This window comes from Eptesicus fuscus, chromosome 20 (genome assembly GCF_027574615.1).
Source record: "Eptesicus fuscus isolate TK198812 chromosome 20, DD_ASM_mEF_20220401, whole genome shotgun sequence".
NCBI lineage: Eukaryota > Metazoa > Chordata > Mammalia > Chiroptera > Vespertilionidae > Eptesicus > Eptesicus fuscus.
The window spans coordinates 18957875-18976752 of record NC_072492.1 but is presented as its reverse complement, the minus strand read 5'-3'; the positions used below and the strand labels follow the sequence as shown (position 1 = coordinate 18976752).

The following is an 18878-nucleotide window of genomic DNA, read 5'->3' as shown; positions in this document are numbered from 1 at the left end:
CACTGGCCACTTTGCTTCTCACACTCACTTCCCAATTTATTACATTAGAATCCTCTTTTTTTGTTGTTGTTTTTTTTTTCTTTGTCTTTTATTTATTTTTATTTATTTATTTAAATATGTTATTGATTTTTTTACAGAGAGGAAGGGAGAGGTATAGAGAGTTAGAAACATCAATGAGAGAGACACATCGATCAGCTGTCTCCTGCACACTCCCTTCTGGGGATGTGCCCACAACCAAGGTATATGCCCTTGACCTGAATCAAACCTGGGACCTTTCAATCCACAGGCCAACGCTCTATCCACTGAGCCAAACCAGTTAGGGCTAGAATCATCTTTTTAGAGTTGCTATAATATTTGAGTTTAAATCCAAGAATTAGGCTCATGTTCTAAGCTTCCTGTCCTCCTCTGCTGCATTATACCATGTTACTCTGCCAAAGTCTTAGCTCATTTCCTCCTCCTGCTTGTCCTGATATGGTGCTACACATTAATAATGCCCTCTCCCTTCCCATTTTCAGACTTTACTGTCTGCTTAGAATGCCCTATCTTCCTTGTTCACTGTGAGGGCCTATCATGCAGGTTCAATGCAGAAGGCCTTTTCAAACAATAGCTGCACCCAGCCTTTCATCAACACACAAGTTGTACCTCCCTCTAGTAGAAAGCTTACTGTACTTCATCAATTCCAAGACACACTCCCCTCCCTCACATTTCTCTGGAAAAAAAAAAAGGAAACATCTTATAACTGATGGCATGCCAAGTGTCATTTAGCAGCATTTCTTCTTTCTTAGTGGTATGTAAAATAATTGTGAGCCTTACAATCACTGGCAGCACAAGTTTGATGAAGTAAGGTATTATATTCTATTAGAATTACTTTGTATAGTATTTCTTTTCCTCCACTAGACTGTGAACCCCCAAGGGGCAGGGGCTATATCATAATCATCTTTGGTTGGCATAAATTTGGGCACGAAGAGAAAGTGTATCCAATAAACACTAGTAATAATTAGCATTTAATAAGTACAAGGTATATTCTAAACACTTTACATGTATTAACACACTTAACCTTTGCAACAACCCCCTGAAGTAAGTAATTATTATCTTCAAACTGTGGCTCAGTTGGCTGGGCATTGTTCAGTGCACTGACAGGTTTCCAGTTCAATTTCAGTCAGGTCACATGCGGGAGGGGGAGAGGTTTCCGGACTTAATCCCCAGTAGGGGGTGTGCAGGAGGCAGCTGATAGATATTTGGCTCTCACTTCTGTTTCTCTCCATCTCCCTTCTTCTCTCTCTAAAAATCAATTTAAAAAATCCTTTAAAAAATTATCTTCATTTAAAGATAATGAAACTGAGGTAAAAACATATAGGTAAGCTTATTCAAAGATACACAAAGTTGCAAAAGATTTGAACCCATGTTCACTGATTTTGATACATACTGTTACCATTTTTCCATTCACCAAATATTTAATAAGCAATTGCTCTATACCAACTACTGTGCTAAACACTGGTAAGCAAACCCTCAGTTTCTCAGGAGGCTACTCTAAACCATAAGTTCATTCATTTTTTGTTAATCACCACCCAAGGATGTTTATTGATTTGAGAAAAAGAGGAAGAGAAACATTGATGTGAGAGAGAAACATTAATCAGTTGCCTCCCACACGCACCCAAACCCAAAACCTTTTGGTGTACCGGATGACGCTCCAATCAACTAAGCCACCAGGCCAGGGCCCATCGGTTCATTCTTGAATCCTTTACCCTCCAAACATCAGATCCAACCTACAAATTCACTAAATTAAATCCACTCTCTTTACTATTCCTTTTTAACATCTTCCCATCCTCCTTTAAAGCTATTAGCACTCTATCAAGAACCAAAACAAATGGTAAAGCAAACCAAACATAGAAACCTTTGTGCTCTATTATTAATTAGCAGCTGTGAAAATATCACAAGAGACTTTAGTTAAGGAATGGGTGGCAAAATCAGAAATCTTTTAAGAAACAGATTCTATCTACAAGTAAATATTCTCAGTGGAAAAAAGAGGGGAAAAAAGGCCATAATTTTGTTTTTATATAGGTTAGTTTAAAAAATTTTCCCTGAGCCCTGGCCAGGTAGCTCAGATGGTTAGTTTCATACCGATACACCAGGCTGCCGGATATACCAAGGCTGTGGGTTCAATCCTCAGAGCGAATACAAGAATCAAACAATGAATGCATAAATAAAAGGCCCAGGTAGTGTGGCTCAGTTGACCTATGAGCCAGGAGGTTACAATTAAGGTTAAGATTCAATTCCCAGTAAAGGGCGTGCAGGAGGCAGCAGATAAATGATTCTCTCTCATCATTGATGTTTCTATCTCCCTCTCCCTTCCTCTCTGAAATCAATAAAAATATATTTTAAGGGGGGTAAGAGATCAACCAAAGGACGTGTATGCATGCATGCGTGCATGCATATAAGCATAACCAATGAACACAGACACTATGGGGGTGAGGGCATGTGCTGGAGGGGTGAGGGTGGCGGGGGAGGGAGGTCAATGGGGGAAAAAGGAGACATATGTAATGCTATACGTAATACTTTAAACAATAAAAAAAGGAAGAAATATATATTTTTTTAAAAAATAATAAAAAATAAGTTTTCCCTGAGGCAGGAGATGCTTCTTTAAGAAAAATGATTCATTTTATCAGACTAAAAATGAACTAGTAAACCTTATTCCTTTTATTTTAGCCCTTGCTATGTCAGGGGTGCATGGGAAGCCCTTACATCCCCATGTTAGACAGACTGCTCACACAACAGACAATCCCAGCACTGACCATCACCTTTCTCTGCCCCATGGGAAGACTCCTCATTTAGTAAAGTCACCTATTACATAAAAGTAACCACAAATAGGAAAGAGAATAGAAGGAGGAAGGAAGGACAGGAAATTCTCATCACAGCTGAACAAACCTCTACCATTTTAACATAACACAAATGGCATTTATGAATTTATTTGAACTGATGGAAATTTCCAATAGAGGGAAAATGCATTACCAAAATTAAAAATAGATGTCCAATTATTAAAAATAAGATGGCTATGCCGAAACCGGTTTGGCTCAGTGGATAGAGCGTCGGTCTGCGGACTGAAGGGTCCCAGGTTCGATTCCGGTCAAGGGCATGTACATTGGTTGCGGGCACATCCCCGGTAGGCAGCTGGTCGATGTTTCTCTCTCATCGATATTTCTAGCTCTCTATCCCTCTCTCTTCCTCTCTGTAAAAAAATCAATAAAATATATTTTTAAAAAATAAAATAAAAAATAAGATGGCTAGGCCAGCTCTAACATTTTGTACCTCTACTTCATCTTCCATGTGGTAGTCAAAGACAGAATAAATTTGTGTTCTGTAAATGACCTATGACAACAGTAACAAATGCTTGCTTTTTTATAGGTTTTACTTTTTAAAATATATTTTTATGGATTTCAAAGAGAAAGGGGGAGAGAGAGAAACATCAATGATGAGAGTGAGAGAATCACTAATCAGCTGTCTCCTGAACGACCCACACTAGGGATCGAGTCCACACCCCAGGCATGTGCCTTGACCGGAATTGAACTATGACTTCCTGGTTCATAGGTCAATGCTCAACTGCTGAGCCATGCCAGCCAGGCTATGCTTGCTTTTTCAAACTATCCTTAATAAAGGATAATCAGTATTATAGACAGAAAATTTATTGAAAGAGCAAAGAGTTAAAAATGATTTATGACTGTGCATTTCCAGGAAAGAGAAGCAAAACACATTTTACCAGATAGAGAAGTTATAGACAACTAGAGTTCATTTTCTTCATTCCTATAAAATAACTAATTTTTCTTATCTGTGAATCTTCAAGGATCTAGTACAGCCGCCACTTCCTACCTTGGCACATCACTCACTAAGGCAAAAGGCCTCCCATTTCAGGCTCTCAATCTTCAGAGCCAACAAAGCTGAAGCATAGGTCTTGTCTCTTTTCTTTCTTTTTAATATATTTTATTGATTTTTACAGAGGAAGGGAGAGGGATAGAGAGTTAGAAACATCGGATGAGAGAGAAACATCGATCAGCTGCCTCCTGCACAACCCCTACTGGGGATGTGCCGCAACCAAGGTACATGCCCTTGACCGGAATCGAACCTTGGGACCCTTCAGTCTGCAGGCCGACGCTCTATCCACGGAGCCAAACCGGTTAGGGCAAGCATAGGTCTCTTTTCGTTCTTTTGAAAAGAGTTTCACCTCTCTTTCAAAAGATGTGGCCGCAAAGCCATCTTCTTCCTCGGCAAGCACACAGTTTAACTCGGTCCTCTGATTTGCCTACCCTAAACAGTAAGAACAACACAGCTTCAGGAGTGCACTCCTACACCCCATCAGAAGGAACCAGTCAGCCACCTGCCTCTATCTTTCTCTGAGAGACACTCCACCCGGGAGGGTCCACAGGCAGAGTAACAGAAAGTGGAATTGAAAAGCTGCTACTAGTAGTATATGCTTATCTGACTTCCAAAACAGAGACAGGGACCTGGGGCAAGCAGACTCCTTTGCAAAGAAACGTTTTTAATAATTTAAAAATAACAAATTGTATATGCACATCCCTCACTGTGCAGCCCTTCCAGGTTGTCTCAAACTAGTTTTCTCAACGCATAGTAAAACACATTAGTGCCAACTGTGTTATGAGGGAACAAGCCTGAACGAACTATGTTCAGAAAGCATTTAACCTATTGGGCCTCCATTCTCTATTTCCTTCCTCAAGGAGCTTGTAAAAATGCCCGAGTATGGTAGTTTTCCTACATAAGTCTGCTGACTAATTGGTCACATCACAGAACAAACTGGTTATTTCTGCACATGATCTGCTGTGCCTAAGTAGAAAACACATATGTGCCTACTGAGGTTTTTACAGACAATACACTTCACCTTGACAAAGAAATTAGTCATTCCATTAATAACAGGAAAGTCTAAAATCCAATAATATCGCCAGTGATAGAGTAAGATCAGCTTAGTTCTTACAATCTCAATCACCTACGTGATGCTCACCGTAGTCCATTATATCACTACGCCTTCCAGAGGTTCAGAAATGTTAAGCGGGACCTGCCCAAGATGACCTATCAACTTTAATCAGTGGTGGACGTGGGTGGGAACCTGTCGAAAGCTAAGCCCCTCGCTCTTTTCTCTAGATCCCTACCAGCTTTAAATCCCGGTTTCCATCCCCTACCCGAGCAGCCTAATGTTCCGGGCGACCGGCCCTTCCCTGCCAGGATCAGAGTTGGCTTCTCCAGCTCCAGCAGGGCTTTCATCCTCCACCACCCTCCCCCCGCGACCATTCTCTGAAAGAAGCGGAAAGGGAGAGGCGACAGAGAAAGCTCCTGGGGGAAGGGACGATGACAAACGGGACACTGGCCCTGTCCGGGAGCCCCTCCACTTTGCAACGCGCACCCCATTTCCTCCACAAAGCGGTCCAGTCCTGGAGATAGCGATCTGCCTACCCGTGCCCCAAATTCTCCCGTCGTTACCTCAAACGGTCCCTCCCCCCACGCCCCTTCCCTTCCGACAGGCAGAGCCCACCGCCACCCCCTCCAAATCCGAGTATCCTTCCACCAAGCCACCCCTTCCCTCCTTCCATCAACCACTCACTGTCGGTGACTGGGCCCGGCCCTCATGGCTGCTCCGCTGCCGCCCGCCGCCGCCACCGCTGCTCCACGCCCCGGCCCCTCAGTCGCCGCCGCCGCCGCCGTCGGGACTCGCCGGCAGCCGCTCCTACGCCTGCGCAGCCTAGAGTGCCGGGGCCTTCGCGGGCCGCCTGCGCCTGCGTAGTGCGCTTCGGGGGCGCCTTACTCAGTGCCTGATGCCCTGAAGCCCTAGGTCTCCAGGTAAATATGGCCGCTGGCCTCGAGGACTTGTTAAGCTTAGGGGCTTCGGCGGCTGCCCCGGGATGGAGGCCTCTAAAATACTTTGCCTAGGTTACTAAACGTTCGGACCTTTCAGGGCTATAGGCTTAATGGCACTTTTAGGATTTTGGGTCCCACTCGCACCTAAAGACCTGAATTTCAGGTGCTCTGAGGGGAGCACTGATAAGTTTGGGTTTCTTTCAAGATGAGCACATCTAGAACGCACCGTGGATAATTGTATAAGAGGCAACTTTGACATCCCAGAGCACACTTGTCTAGGAGGCGACTGCACCTAGAATACACTGGGACACTGCTAAGTGGAGTCCGTTTATCAAGCACATACTATTTATTGGACGAAAATTTTCTAGGCATCTCATATGTGCCACTGAGGGACTTGCAGGCTAATTATCCCCTACTCTCCAGCTCTCCCTGTAGAGCCTGAACCTTTTGCAAACTGGTAAAGGAAAACCGGATCTTTCGTTTAAGGAGGCCCAACTATCAGCCCCTAGAGACAACTGTGCTGCCTTGGCATCGCCCAACAAGAGTCTAGGGGCTCAATTGATTCCTTGGAATAAAACAACACAAATTTGAAAGCTGCAGGCAATGCACTACAGTCCAAGGGAAGAAGAGGTACAAGAGTAAGCTCTCACCCTAGCCGGTTTGGCTCAGTGGATAGAACTTGGGCCTGTGGACTGAAGGCTCACAGGCTCAATTCCAGTCAAGGGCATATGCCTGGGTTGTGGGCTTGATCTTCTCCCCAGTAGGGGGCGTGCAGGAGGCAGCCGATCAATGATTCTCATCATTGAGGTTTCTATCTTTCCCTCTCCTTCCTCTCTGAAATCAATACAAATATATTTTAAAAAAAAAAAAGACTAAACTCTCCTTAGCACTATGACTCTTCCATCACACCTCTAACCCAGTCTCCCTCTACAATTCAGAGCTTGGAAAGATCGGGACCAAGATATAATGTCAGGAGGCAAAAAATTAAGAAGAAAAAAAGAAGTTCCTTTTTTTTTCTGTGAATGGTGTTAAATTCTCTCTACTTCTAGGCCTGGTCCCAGGATGAATGTTTGAACTTTTAATCTAAGATTAAGGAAAGTTTTCCTCATTTTGGAAAAAAGCAAGAATAGGCCCTAGAGCAGAGATTTTCAACCTTTTTCATCTCACAGCACACATAAACTATTAAAATTCTGCAGCACACCAAAAAAAAAATATTCTTCTGCCAATCTGACAAAAAAATAGGTATAATTTTGATTCATTCACATCGAGTGGTTATTGTTGTGTTGGCTGCTGTCATTTATTTGACAACCTTAGGCAGGGAACCTTTTTTCTGCCAACGGCCATTTGGATATTTATAACATCATTCAGGGGTCATACAAAATAATCATCTTAAAAATTAACCTGCTAAAAAAAAAAATTAACCTGCTATATTTGGTCAAACATTTAATTAACCCATTGCTAGCGCCTTGGCAGGGCCAGACCAAATGATTGCCGGCCAGATGTTCCCCCACCCCTGATCAAGGGGGAAAGAGGTCAGTGCCCCCAACTAGTCAGGTATTGCATATTTTGTTTTGTATTAAATGTTTTTATTTCCTGGCCAGTGCTCAGTGGTTGAGTGTCCACCCATGCACCAAGAAGTCACTGGTTCTATTCCAGGTCAGGGCACATTCCTGGGTTGCCAGCTGGATCCCTAGTAAGGGGTGTGCAGGAGGCAGCCAATCAATAATTCTCTCTCATCACTGATGTTTCTATCTCTCCCTTTCCCTTCCTCTCTGAAATTAATAAAAATATATTTTTAAAAGGTACAGATCTCGCCCTAGCCGGTTTGGCTCAGTGGATAGAGCGTTGGCCTGGGAACTGAAGGATCCCGGGTTCGATTCCAGTCAAGGGCACATGCCTGGGTTGTGGGCTCAATCCCCAGTCGGGGACTTGCAGGGGGCAGCCGATTCATGATTCTCTGTCTTCATGGATGTTTCTATCTCTCTCTCCACCTCTTCCTTCCTCTCTGAAATCAATAAAAATATATTAAAAAAAAAAAGGTACAGATCTCATGTATGAATTGCCTCCCATCTACACAATTATACCTTGACACTAGAGGCCCAGTGCACAAATTCATGCATGGGTGGGGTCCGGCAGGCCTGGGGGAGGGGCCATGGGGGGTTGGCTGGCCGGCCCCTCCCCCTGGTCAAACTCCCGGTTGAACTCCTGGTCCAGTGGACAATTTACATATTAGTCTTTTATTATATAGGATATGTAGAGTAAAATACAACAGCTAACAGAACAGGGTGATGGGCAATAGACAGGACATCCTGTGGGTATGGCTCTGGATCAATCCCAGAGGCTAGCTTCTGGCTTAGAAGAGTTGTCATTATTTGCAACATATTACCCTTTGAAATGAGAGCACATTTGGCACCTTAGGGGAATTGCAAAGTCAGAAAGGAGGGAGAATTAATATAGACATTATGTTCTGATGAATGGATTGTGGAGAGCAGCAACAGTGTTTGGACAGGTTCAAGCCTCGGACTAATGAGAGGGCACAGTCCTCTCATGGCCACATGCAAGTCCCAGCCTGGAGGGCAAAGCCCTCCCAGCACAATTATAGCCAACAGCTATAGTTGTAAGCTTGAACCTCTGGTCCGAACATGTGGTCCAACGTGTCTGAGTGATGTGGGCTTGATAGAGTTCAGGTGCAGGTAATTGAGTAGATTCGAAACCCACGAGAACATTGTAACCACGCCCTTACTTTGCCTCGTGGAATCTGGCTATAAAATAAAGACACAGCTTACAGGCTGTAGCATTGCCTCTCCATCAGAGAGGACAGCGTCTCACCTAGGCCCAGCTTTTTTCTCTTGTTTGTCTTTTTTCAATCCTTCACCGCCCCCTCTCAGGCTCACCGAACCTGGCTGAACTGGCTTGGCACAATGGATGACTGAAAAGAAGGCCATAGCAGACCCTGAAGCCTCTGGGAACTATACCTTCCCAACCTCAACACCACATACAGCCCCCAGGAAGACCTGCTGAAATCTGTATGACAGCATATTTTCTTTTTTAAAAAATATATTTTTATTTATTTCAGAGAGGAAGGGAGAGGGAGAGATAGAACATCAATGATTATAGAGAATCATTGATTGGCTGTCTCCTGCATGCCCCACACTGAGGATCCTGAGCCTGGAATCGAAACATGACCTCCTTGTTCATAGGTCAAAGTTCAACCACTAAGTCACACTGGCTGGGCGACAGCGTATCTTCTTTTGTTTTTAAATATATTTTTATTGATTTCAGAGAGGAAGGAAGAAGGAGAGAGAGACAGAAACATCCATGATGAGAGAGAATCACTGATCAGCTGCCTCCTGCACACCCGCTACTGAGGATCGAGCCCACAACCGGGCATGTGCCCTTGACCGGAATCAAACCTGGGACTTTCAGTTCGCAGGCAAATACTCTATCTTCTGAGCCAAACCGGCTAGGGCAGCATATCTTCTTATATTTGAACCATAACAGTCTCCTGAGCCATTTCCCTAATTAAATTTATTACCAAGGGCAGAATAGTGGAATTTTTTTTTCCTGCCAAGCATTCATTCACTATATCTAATGAAAATCATTCAGAGAAACCACCCTTACTCCACTTTCAGACCATGTGGATAAACACAGAACCCAGACCTAAGTCAATCAGCACATAACATTTCCTAAGTTACAGTGATTGTTTCAGGGATGGGCACATAACCCAGACAGAGCCAAAAATGCACAAGGAGAATTTTCTTTCTGAGAAAGTCTGTTGTTCTTTCCCACTAAAACTAGATATGAGAAGATGTAATAGCCTGAACTGCTGCAAACATGTTGATGCCACAAAGGGAGAGCCAATCCAGAGTAACTTATTCACTCACTGAACAAAAATCTATTGAGTACCCACTCTGTACAAGACACTGGTCTAAGTACAGGCACTACAGTGGTGAAATATATATTCCTTATATTCATAGAACTTATAATGTAGTAGAGGACATACAATAACAGCAAACACTTACATAGCATTTACAATGTGCCAAGCACTACTCTAAGCACTTTATACATATCAATTCTTGTAATAATAACAACCCTATCAGCATAATATCATTATCCCTATTTTATTTATTTTTAATATTTTATTATTTTCTTACAGAGAGGAAGGGAGAGGGAGAGTTAGAAACATCGATGAGAGAGAAACATCAATCAGCTGCCTCCAAGGTACATGCCCTTGACCGGAATCAAACCCGGGACCCTTGAGTCCGAAGGCCGATGCTCTATTCACTGAGCCAAACCGGCCAGGGCCCATTATCCCTATTTTAAAATATGAGGAAACTGAAGTAGATAGAAGTTACTTCCCCAGGTCACACAATAAATAATGGAGCTGAGAATCAAATCTAGGATGTTTGGTTCAATAACCTGTGTGCTTATTCACCATATTATAAACTGCCTTGTCAGGAGGGAAGAAAGGTCCTATGAGAAAATTTAACTAATCTTGTAAGGAACAGTCTATTGAAAGGCCTGCAAGAAAAAGAGAATACCACGCAATTGGGGACTGAAAAAATTCAAATGAGCTGAAAAATTTTCACTTGAATTGAGTGACAAAAAAATGGGACTGGGAGTGACTTGGTCAGACTGGGGCCATGAAGATCAAAGACCCTGAAGACCCTGAGGCAGAAATGAGTTTAGTATATTTAAGAGATGGAAAGCCAATGTGGCTGAAGCCTTAGGAGTAAGCCCTCAATGTATGCAAGGACTTTGGATTAATCTAGTTGGAAGAGGAGGCCATAGGAGAGTTTTAGGCACCATCTCCGTCCAATTCTATCCCTTAAATCTTTCCACTATCATCACTGCACTATTTTAGGAAGGTAAAATGACACCTATTTGGAACAGGATTTGAAATCAGGGTGTTTTTGTGGGGTTTTTTTGCTTTTCAGATGAAAGCGATTAAGCATTTTTAAAAAATGCTGACATGGCCAAACCGGTTTGGCTCAGTGGATAGAGCGTCGGCCTTCGGACTCAAGGGTCCCGGGGTTCGATTCCGGTCAAGGGCATGTACCTTGGTTGCGGGCACATCCCCAGTGGGGGGTGTGCAGGAGGCAGCTGATTGATGTTTCTTTCTCATCGATGTTTCTAACTCTCTATCCCTCTCTCTTCCTCTCTGTAAAAAATCAATAAAATATATATTTTTTAAAATGCTGACATGAATACAGTACAGAGATAAATTGTCCATACAGAAATTTATGGAAAAAGGTTTCTGAAGGTGCAAAAACATTTAGCCTTAAGATATGAACATTTATTGACAGCCTATATTGTGTTAAATCCTAGATTCACATGAACATATATTTTTATTATCATCTTCATTTTACAGATGAGGAAACTGACACCTGAAAAGTTTAAATAACTTATCCAATTCACATAACTTGTGTCAAACTGAGATATGAACCCAGATAGCCTATTTCATTTGATTAGCCTCTCCTAACCTCACAAAATACAAAATTCTCCCAATATCATTTGAGGGAAAATTTCTGGGAAAGAAGAGAATTAACAAGGCACTTTGACTCATTTCCTCTAATTTTTTTACCCTCCCTGGGATTCTTCCATAGTACTATCTATTGCCAGAACTGTAGTATTTAATATGTGTTCCTTGAGTAAGTTTGCATTTATGTAATTAAACTCTTCATTCACTGTTTAACATGTAATTTCCCTTCACCTTAATTTCAGCTAAAATGCATTTCACCTTACTGTCCATGAAAGATTTCGTATTTTCCTGAGTGCTGGGTGTCCTGTATTTAGTGGCATCTTGCTTTTTGGGCATATGGGTGCCCAAAGAACATCCAGAATATCATGTTCCCAAAAAGCTGTTTCTTCCACTAATAGAGCAGGCAGCCTGAAAGCTGGAACCTGGTGCCATGTGCAAACCATCAGTGTACTTGGCTGCCCTGGCTCTGTCAATCCTGTGTCACTCAGCTTCTCTGGACACTCAGCCTCCATTCCTACAATAGCAGCCTAGCCAGCTGGTTCTCACCATCTTCCAATAATTCTCTCCTCTCTGTCCTGTATCACCAATTTTTCCCTCTCTACTGGGTCATTGTTATGAACAAACAAAATTGCCCATCTTAAAAAAGAGAATAAAACTCTCTCTTAACCCTACTCCTTTCTCTCCCTTCTGCTCTGCTCCTCTGGGAAGAGTTTTATATATATTCTGGCTATCCTTAATTCCTCCCCTCTCATTTTCTCTTAAACCCACTCCATTAAGGCTTTTACCCAGATCACTCTACCGAACTGTTCCTGTCAGGTCACTAACATCACACACAAACAGCCCCCAGGATACAAGTGATGGAAGAATTTTGTCTGTTTTGTTTATTGGTGTATCCCCGGAATCCTGACAGGGCCTGTATATAGCATATACTTAATGAATTCCCATCCCCTTCAATTCCCGCAACAGTTATCTCTCCATTTTAAGAGTCTGATTAAGAAACTTCAAAGGATGAAGGGGGCTTTAGGCCACAAATCGGCCAAGGTAAATCAAGTTCCTCAGGCCGCTAAGGCATTCTGGGAGATCCGTGATGACTAAACAACTTCTTCTCCTTTTGCAGACCCTCTGCCTTTTCTCCAGAATGGAAGGACCCCAGGGAGGAGATAGTAGCTGAGGTTTACAGCCGGGAAGTCGGGAGAGCTGCTCCTCAGGAACACCGACCCAGGCATCACTCCTTACAGGAGGCTCGCATACAGGGAAAGTGAAGGCTGCCGGAGGCCGATCCCGACCGCTAGACGAGTTCAGTGTGGAACCGGGAGAGGATCCCGCAAGCCTGAGACTGGAGAGGGCTAAAACGACCCTTACGGAGCCGGGTGGAACAGCGCCCGCTGCCTCGCCACGACCACTACTCCTTCGGTGCGCGGGTTTCTCCAGCTGGGTGAAATCTGGCGCTAAGAGAACGATTTCTGCCGCTTGGCCTTGTGGGAGATGTAGTCTTTCAGGAGACTGTGCTAGAAGGGCCTTTTATAAAACTGGCAGAAAAGAAAAACACGATGTGTATAGGATTCCAAAAACGATCATCTTGCTCACACTCTAAATAATTACTTTTCCCTTTTCTGGGTCTCGGCCAGTTTCATGAGTAGTTCTCCCGCACGCCCTCCCCCACGTCGCTGGTGCCTCCCCTCTGTGGGCCAATCTAATTCTCTCCACTCGCTCGCCTTCTTGCTGTTCTGTCCAATCGCAGGGGAGTTCCCGGTCAATTCCCGGAGTGCCTTGCGGCTGTAATGGCTGCCCCCGGCCGGCGTGGGGCTGCGCTCTTTCCAGCAGTGTTAGGGTTTTGGCAGCTGGGCCCTGTCGCCGCGAGGGAGTGGGCGACCCGGTTCCCGTCACTCTTGGGCTGTCAGCGGAGGTGCGTGTCCTGTGTTTCAGGCGCCACTTCCTCTGGTCCCCTCTTGGCCTCAGCTTCTAGGCGTTATGGCCCGAACTCGGCCCTGGATCGCTTCCTCGGACTCTCTCAGCCCGACAGTTCGTTAACGTTGACTCCTCGCGTCCCCGCCGTGTCCATGAACAGAGGTAAAGGGCTCAGATAGATTTGCCCGAGACTGTCACGGTTTTTATCACTGAAAGTACCGTATTGGGGAGAACCCTCAATCTGGGGATGTTATTTTTGGCCCTGTGTTATAGAAAACAACCTAAGAGAGAGAGGAGCAGTGAAGGATCTCAGAGGGGAGAGATACCAGGTTCTAAGAGTTTGGAAGCCAGAGGGAACCCATCTGGTCACAACCAGAAACGCTCACAAAGCACGAGATGGAAGGACCACAGGCCAGGCAGAGTTGTAGCTCTCTGACCCCCCCGTGGGAAGCTGACTCGATCCAATAAGTACCCCCTGTACTTGGCAAGACACTGAACTACACCTGGGAAATAGCACCCTCTATTCTGGTAGGGAGTAGTATAGACTAGCTCTGGTAGGGAGTCTGGACACATAAACTGGTCATTGCAATGCAAGGTCACAAGAAGCTGATACAAAAAAGACTCAGAATGCTTTCAGAGCCTTCATTACACCCTTAGGAAGGTGTGACTGTCAGGGCTGGAGGGATGTCTGTCTTTATCTGGTCTATCTGTGTTCTGTACATATATTTACAGGCACAACCACACAGTGTAGTTCCACACAGTAATTGAGTTTTGTTTGTTTGTTCGTTCATTTTTAGTAATTGAGTATTAAGGGCCAGGGATTGTGCTGAGTGGTTTTATACAATTTCTAATTGTCTAAAGAAGGTTATAAGTAGGTATCGTTAATATCATCATTTTACATATGAGAAATCCAAGGAATTTAGAGAAGTTAGAGGACTTGATAAAGTCATATAAACTAATTAATGGACAAAGTCTCAAAGCCATGTCTCAGCTTCAATCTGGTACCTAATCTTGTATCCCTACTCCCTTTGTGGGTGGGTAGGACTTTGTGCCTGACAGGATCCAGATTGTACTCTCTCTCACTCCCCTCCTGCCCCCACATACAGATGAGCAGAATCTCCTCTTGGCTCATCCCCCCAACATGCCTGCGAATCCCCGTGTCCTACGAGTGGCCATTCTGGGTGCCCCGAATGCAGGAAAGTCAACACTCTCCAACCACCTGCTGGGCAGAAAAGTATGCTACATCCTTGACAACCCCCCTTCCCAAACCCTGCACCCCATTTTCATCTCTCCATGTATTATTTTAAAGGCACCTGGGACCTCACTTGAAACTTCTTTGTTTCTGTCCAGGTGTTTCCTGTCTCCAAGAAGGTTCACACTACTCGCTGCCAGGCTCTGGGGGTCATCACAGAGGAAGAGGCTCAGGTGGTGGGTACCTGCAACAGGACAGAGGGTGAAGCTAAAAGGGCCTCCCTTAGTGTTAGACCTGAAAAAATGATGTTTAGACTCACTTCTGTGAGGGAAAACGGTCTCCTCTTCATTAAGGCCTGGAGCAGTTCTCTCTGTACCTTTCCCCTCTGGTGTCTAGTCAGAAAGGTCTCATTTTCTCTTTACTGCCTACTAATCTTCTGTATAATCACAGTCATCATCTTCCTGGATCCCATCTACAGTTTCAGCAAAGTTAGAGGGTAAATACCTAGTCAGCTTGGCCAAGAAGTGGGGGGCAGGAGGTAGGGGAAGCAGGCTCCTGACATCAAGGGTGGCCTTTCTCTCACTCCCAGTCATAGTCTTTCCTCCTCAGGGCAGGGGGTCTGAGAAACCTTCTTTTCTGATTTTAGATTCTGCTTGACACACCTGGCCTGATCAGCCCTGTTGAAAAAAAAAGGTAATTGTTATGGAAACAAGAGTTATAGCGGGAAACGAAGAGTGGGTGGGGAAATTCCATCATAGGGGCTGGAAAACCCCCTTCTCACACCCCATCCCTCATCAGGAGTAAATCAGTCATAAGGCCCTTCCTGACTTACATATGTTTGTCCCTCAGGCACAATCTGGAGGTCTCTTTGTTGGAAGATCCGTGGAAGAGCATGGAATCTGCTGATCTGGGTTAGGCTCAAGATGGGAATCTGAAGCCCAATTTTCACTGTTGTGGCCTCTCATTCCTGATAGTTTGGGAGATGGGGTTGGCCAGAGCTCATGCATTGGAAGTTCTTGGGTGAGGAAAAGAGTAGTCATATCTTTGTTCTCCCCCCTTCCAACTTCTTCCAGTTGTGGTTCTTGTGGATGTCTCTGACAAGCGGACTCGGAACCAGCTCAGCCCCCAAGTGCTCCAGTGCTTGACCCAGTTCTCCCAAGTCCCCAGCGTCCTTGTCATGAACAAGGTGAGCACCCCATATCTGAGGAAGGGGTTTATTTTCCTTCAAGGCCCACACCATGCTGACCACACACCCTCTGCTCATTCCCCATGCCCAGGTAGATTGCCTAAAGCAGAAATCAGTTCTCCTGGAGCTCACGGCAGCCCTCACTGAAGGGGTGGTCAATGGCAAGAAGCTCAAGATAAGGCAGGCCTTCCGGTCACAGCCAGGCATCAGTTGCCCCAGCCCAGCAGCTAAGGACCCAAACACAGAGTCTGTAAGAGGCCCTCGGAGGATTGGCTGGCCCCACTTCCAAGAGATCTTCATGTTGTCAGCCCTAAGCCAGGAGGATGTGAAAATACTAAAGGTCAGTCGTGGCCATAGCCTGGCCTTTGGCTTCCACCATGTGAAGACAAGCCTCAGAGTTCCTATTGGAAGTGAGAGTGAGTAGGAAAGTCTTGGTTGGAACTGAGCTGCTCACCTACTCCCTCTGTACCCACAGCAATACCTCCTGGCACAGGCCCGGCCAGGGCCCTGGGAGTTCCATAGTGAAGTCCTCACTAGCCAGACACCTGAGGAGATCTGCTCCAACATGATCCGAGAGAAACTCCTAGAGCACCTGCCCCAGGAGATGCCCTACAATGTGCAGCAGGTACAGGCGCGGTGAAAGGATCTGGGGGCTCTCCACCAGCTGCACACTCAGAGCAGGACAGCTGGGTCCCAGAGAGGTAGAGGTTTGGATCTGTCTGACTAATGTTTCCTTGTGCAGAAAACAGTTGTGTGGGAGGAAGGGCCGAGTGGGCAGCTGTTGATCGTACAGAGGCTTCTGGTGCACAAAGAATCACATGTGGTAAGCAGGGCTGGGCTTGGAGGAGAGAGTAAGGCTCTACTAGGCAGGGGTTCTCTCCCTGATTGGGAGCCGTAAGAGCAAGCTCAGGGTCCCTCTCTTTTATCCCACCCTCAGAGGATCCTGATTGGTCCAAAGGGGAGCCTGATCTCCCGGATTGCAGATGAGGTGGGCCGAGACCTCATGAACATCTTTCTCTGTGATGTTCAGCTACGCCTCTCTGTGAAGCTCTTCGATGGACCACCCTCTGCTATCGCAGCCCATGCTTCTGGCAGGAGCTACTGACCAGAATTGTCCCTGCCTGGAACCTGCAGAGACTAGTGAGGGGCATGGGTACTGACTGACTGGCTAACTCTGGCTGGCCTAGTCTGCACAGCCCCTGCCCAGCCATGTCTTGTGTTGGAGGAAGGAACCTACCTTAGCTCAGTCCCCAGGTAATTCCTCTCACTGGGGACACAGGTACTTTGGTCTAGAAGTTGGCCCGTTGGTAGGAGAGGTGCCACTCTGCTCCCTCCTGTCATTGGGCCCAGAGTTTCTCCCTGAGTTGCCAGTGGTTAGCAGAGAGATCTTTTTTTTTTTTTTAATTCTTTATTGTTAAAAGTATTACGAAAGTCTCCTTTTCCCCCCATTGACCTCTCCCCAGCCGCCCCCACCCCCCAGAAAGGAGATCTTTTTCCTCCCTTCTCAGATCCTCCACCTTGAAGTCACATAAGGACCCATGTGTGGTAAGCAGGGTCCTGTTCCCCCCCCACCCAAGACCTTGTTACCTCCCACCCCATCATCCTCCCCATTCTTGGATGCTAATAAAGTTAAAAGACAAGCATTCTGTTTCTCACCTTTATTTTATTATTTTTAAATATATATATTTTATTGAGTTTTTACAGAGAGGAAGAGAGAGGGACAGAGAATTAGAAACATCGATGATAGAGAAACATCGATCAGCTGCCTCCCGCACACCCCCCACTGGGGATGTGCCGGAAACCAAGGCACATGCCCTTGACCGGAATCAAACCCAGGACCTTTCAGTCCGAAGGCTGACGCTCTATCCACTGAGCCAAACCGGTTTCGGCTCACCTTTATTTTTTTAGAACAGAAAAGAGAAAACTTACCCATTCCCTCACCCCCACCCTGTTGTCTGAGCTGGAGTCTCCCTCCCTTCCAGTCGTCTGCTCCAGGGTTCTGAGGTCTCTTCTTGGCACGTTTTCTGGGTGCAGCAAGAGAACCGTTACCATTACTAAACTCAGTAATGGTAACGGTTTCCTCGCCATTCCCAAGTGCCCTGTCTGTAGGCAGGCTGTGATAGGCTGATCGGTGAGCGAGATGGGCTTGTGGCATCTTCTGCCCTTCTCATCAGGCTCCAGAGCTGAGGGTGCCCGGACTAGTACATCATCTATACTGTAGTGTCTCATTGCAAACTTACAGTATATGATGATATCCCAGCCAGGGCCCTGCAGGGGTCACAGGAAGCATGGCTTAGAGAGCGCTGCAGCAGGGAAAGCCAGGGCCTGGGGGCAGAGCAGGACGGGTCAGGACACACACAGCTCCCCTGTTCTTGCTCCACAGCTCCTGGCCTAGCATTTTGATTCTGTAGTCAAGAGCTTCCCATGTGGGTAAGGGGAAGGGCACTGGCCCAGCGAACTCTGCTGCAGAGTGAGGACCTAACTGAGATCTCCTTAGGGACCCAGCACCCGCGTTAAGCCTGAGATCTCTTAATGAGGCAGAAGGTTGCCTCTGGTCAGACCCACACAGAGACCCAAAGGAGGGGCACTTACCTAGAGCAGGAACTGCGGGCTGCAGAGGAAGAGACACCCTGTCCCTGCCTCTACTCCAAGTGCTTGCCTTTTAATCTACTGGCCCCTCCCCTGGGTGGGGCACTTGCCCCTGGGGCAGGCCCTGCCTCTTAACCCCTTCCCTGCTGAACACCTTGGAAGGAAGGTCACTGGCCCCTCTCCCTATTACGCCCTTTCTCACATACTCTTATGGACCTTGCTAAGCCTAGGATCCACTCTTTACTCTCATCCCATAAAGCTGGTCACCTATCTGCTGGGCCAGGGAGGAGAAAGAACAGCCTCACCCCATTTTTCAGGGCTTATTAGAATTGCTGGTGGAGGTTTTTTGTTTTTTTTGTTTTTTTATGGGACTGTTAGTTGAATCTCTGGAAGGTAGGGAGGATCCTTACAGCTGGATCTCTAGATTCCTGGGACATGCTCTGGCCTAAATTTCAGTCCCTAGGTCCCTGTGTACTTTTATGCTGAGCCCAAGGAGGCCAGACGTAGGCAGGCAGACCCCTGGCCCACCTCTGCCATGGCAAGGTCCTCTAGGTATGTGCCCTGCTGGGAAATTTGAAGGCAGCTGAATCCCAAACGCTTGTGAGAGCCCACATAAGGGGTCTGTTCTTCCAAGATCAAGGCACTTAGAGTAGGAGCCTGGC

General features: G+C 45.9%; 2 protein-coding genes across 2 annotated transcripts in view; one reads left to right on the top strand and one right to left on the bottom strand.

The window, feature by feature from the left end:
* Positions 1-5729, bottom strand: part of FAM222B (family with sequence similarity 222 member B) — a 65944-nt gene extending 60215 nt beyond the window's left edge. The window contains exon 1 of the mRNA XM_054709035.1: positions 5606-5729. The gene's annotated coding sequence lies outside the window, so the exon portion shown is untranslated. The remainder of the gene's footprint in view (positions 1-5605) is intronic.
* A 7372-nt stretch (positions 5730-13101) lies between these two features.
* ERAL1 (Era like 12S mitochondrial rRNA chaperone 1) lies at positions 13102-17267 on the top strand. Its single transcript, XM_008147827.3, has 10 exons — positions 13102-13411; positions 14356-14483; positions 14600-14677; positions 15088-15134; positions 15291-15352; positions 15515-15627; positions 15719-15967; positions 16103-16252; positions 16370-16450; positions 16565-17267. The coding sequence occupies exons 1-10, from the start codon at positions 13123-13125 to the stop codon at positions 16730-16732; spliced, it is 1365 nt and encodes a 454-aa protein (XP_008146049.2). The 5' UTR covers positions 13102-13122; the 3' UTR covers positions 16733-17267.
* The last annotated feature ends 1611 nt before the right edge of the window (positions 17268-18878 follow it).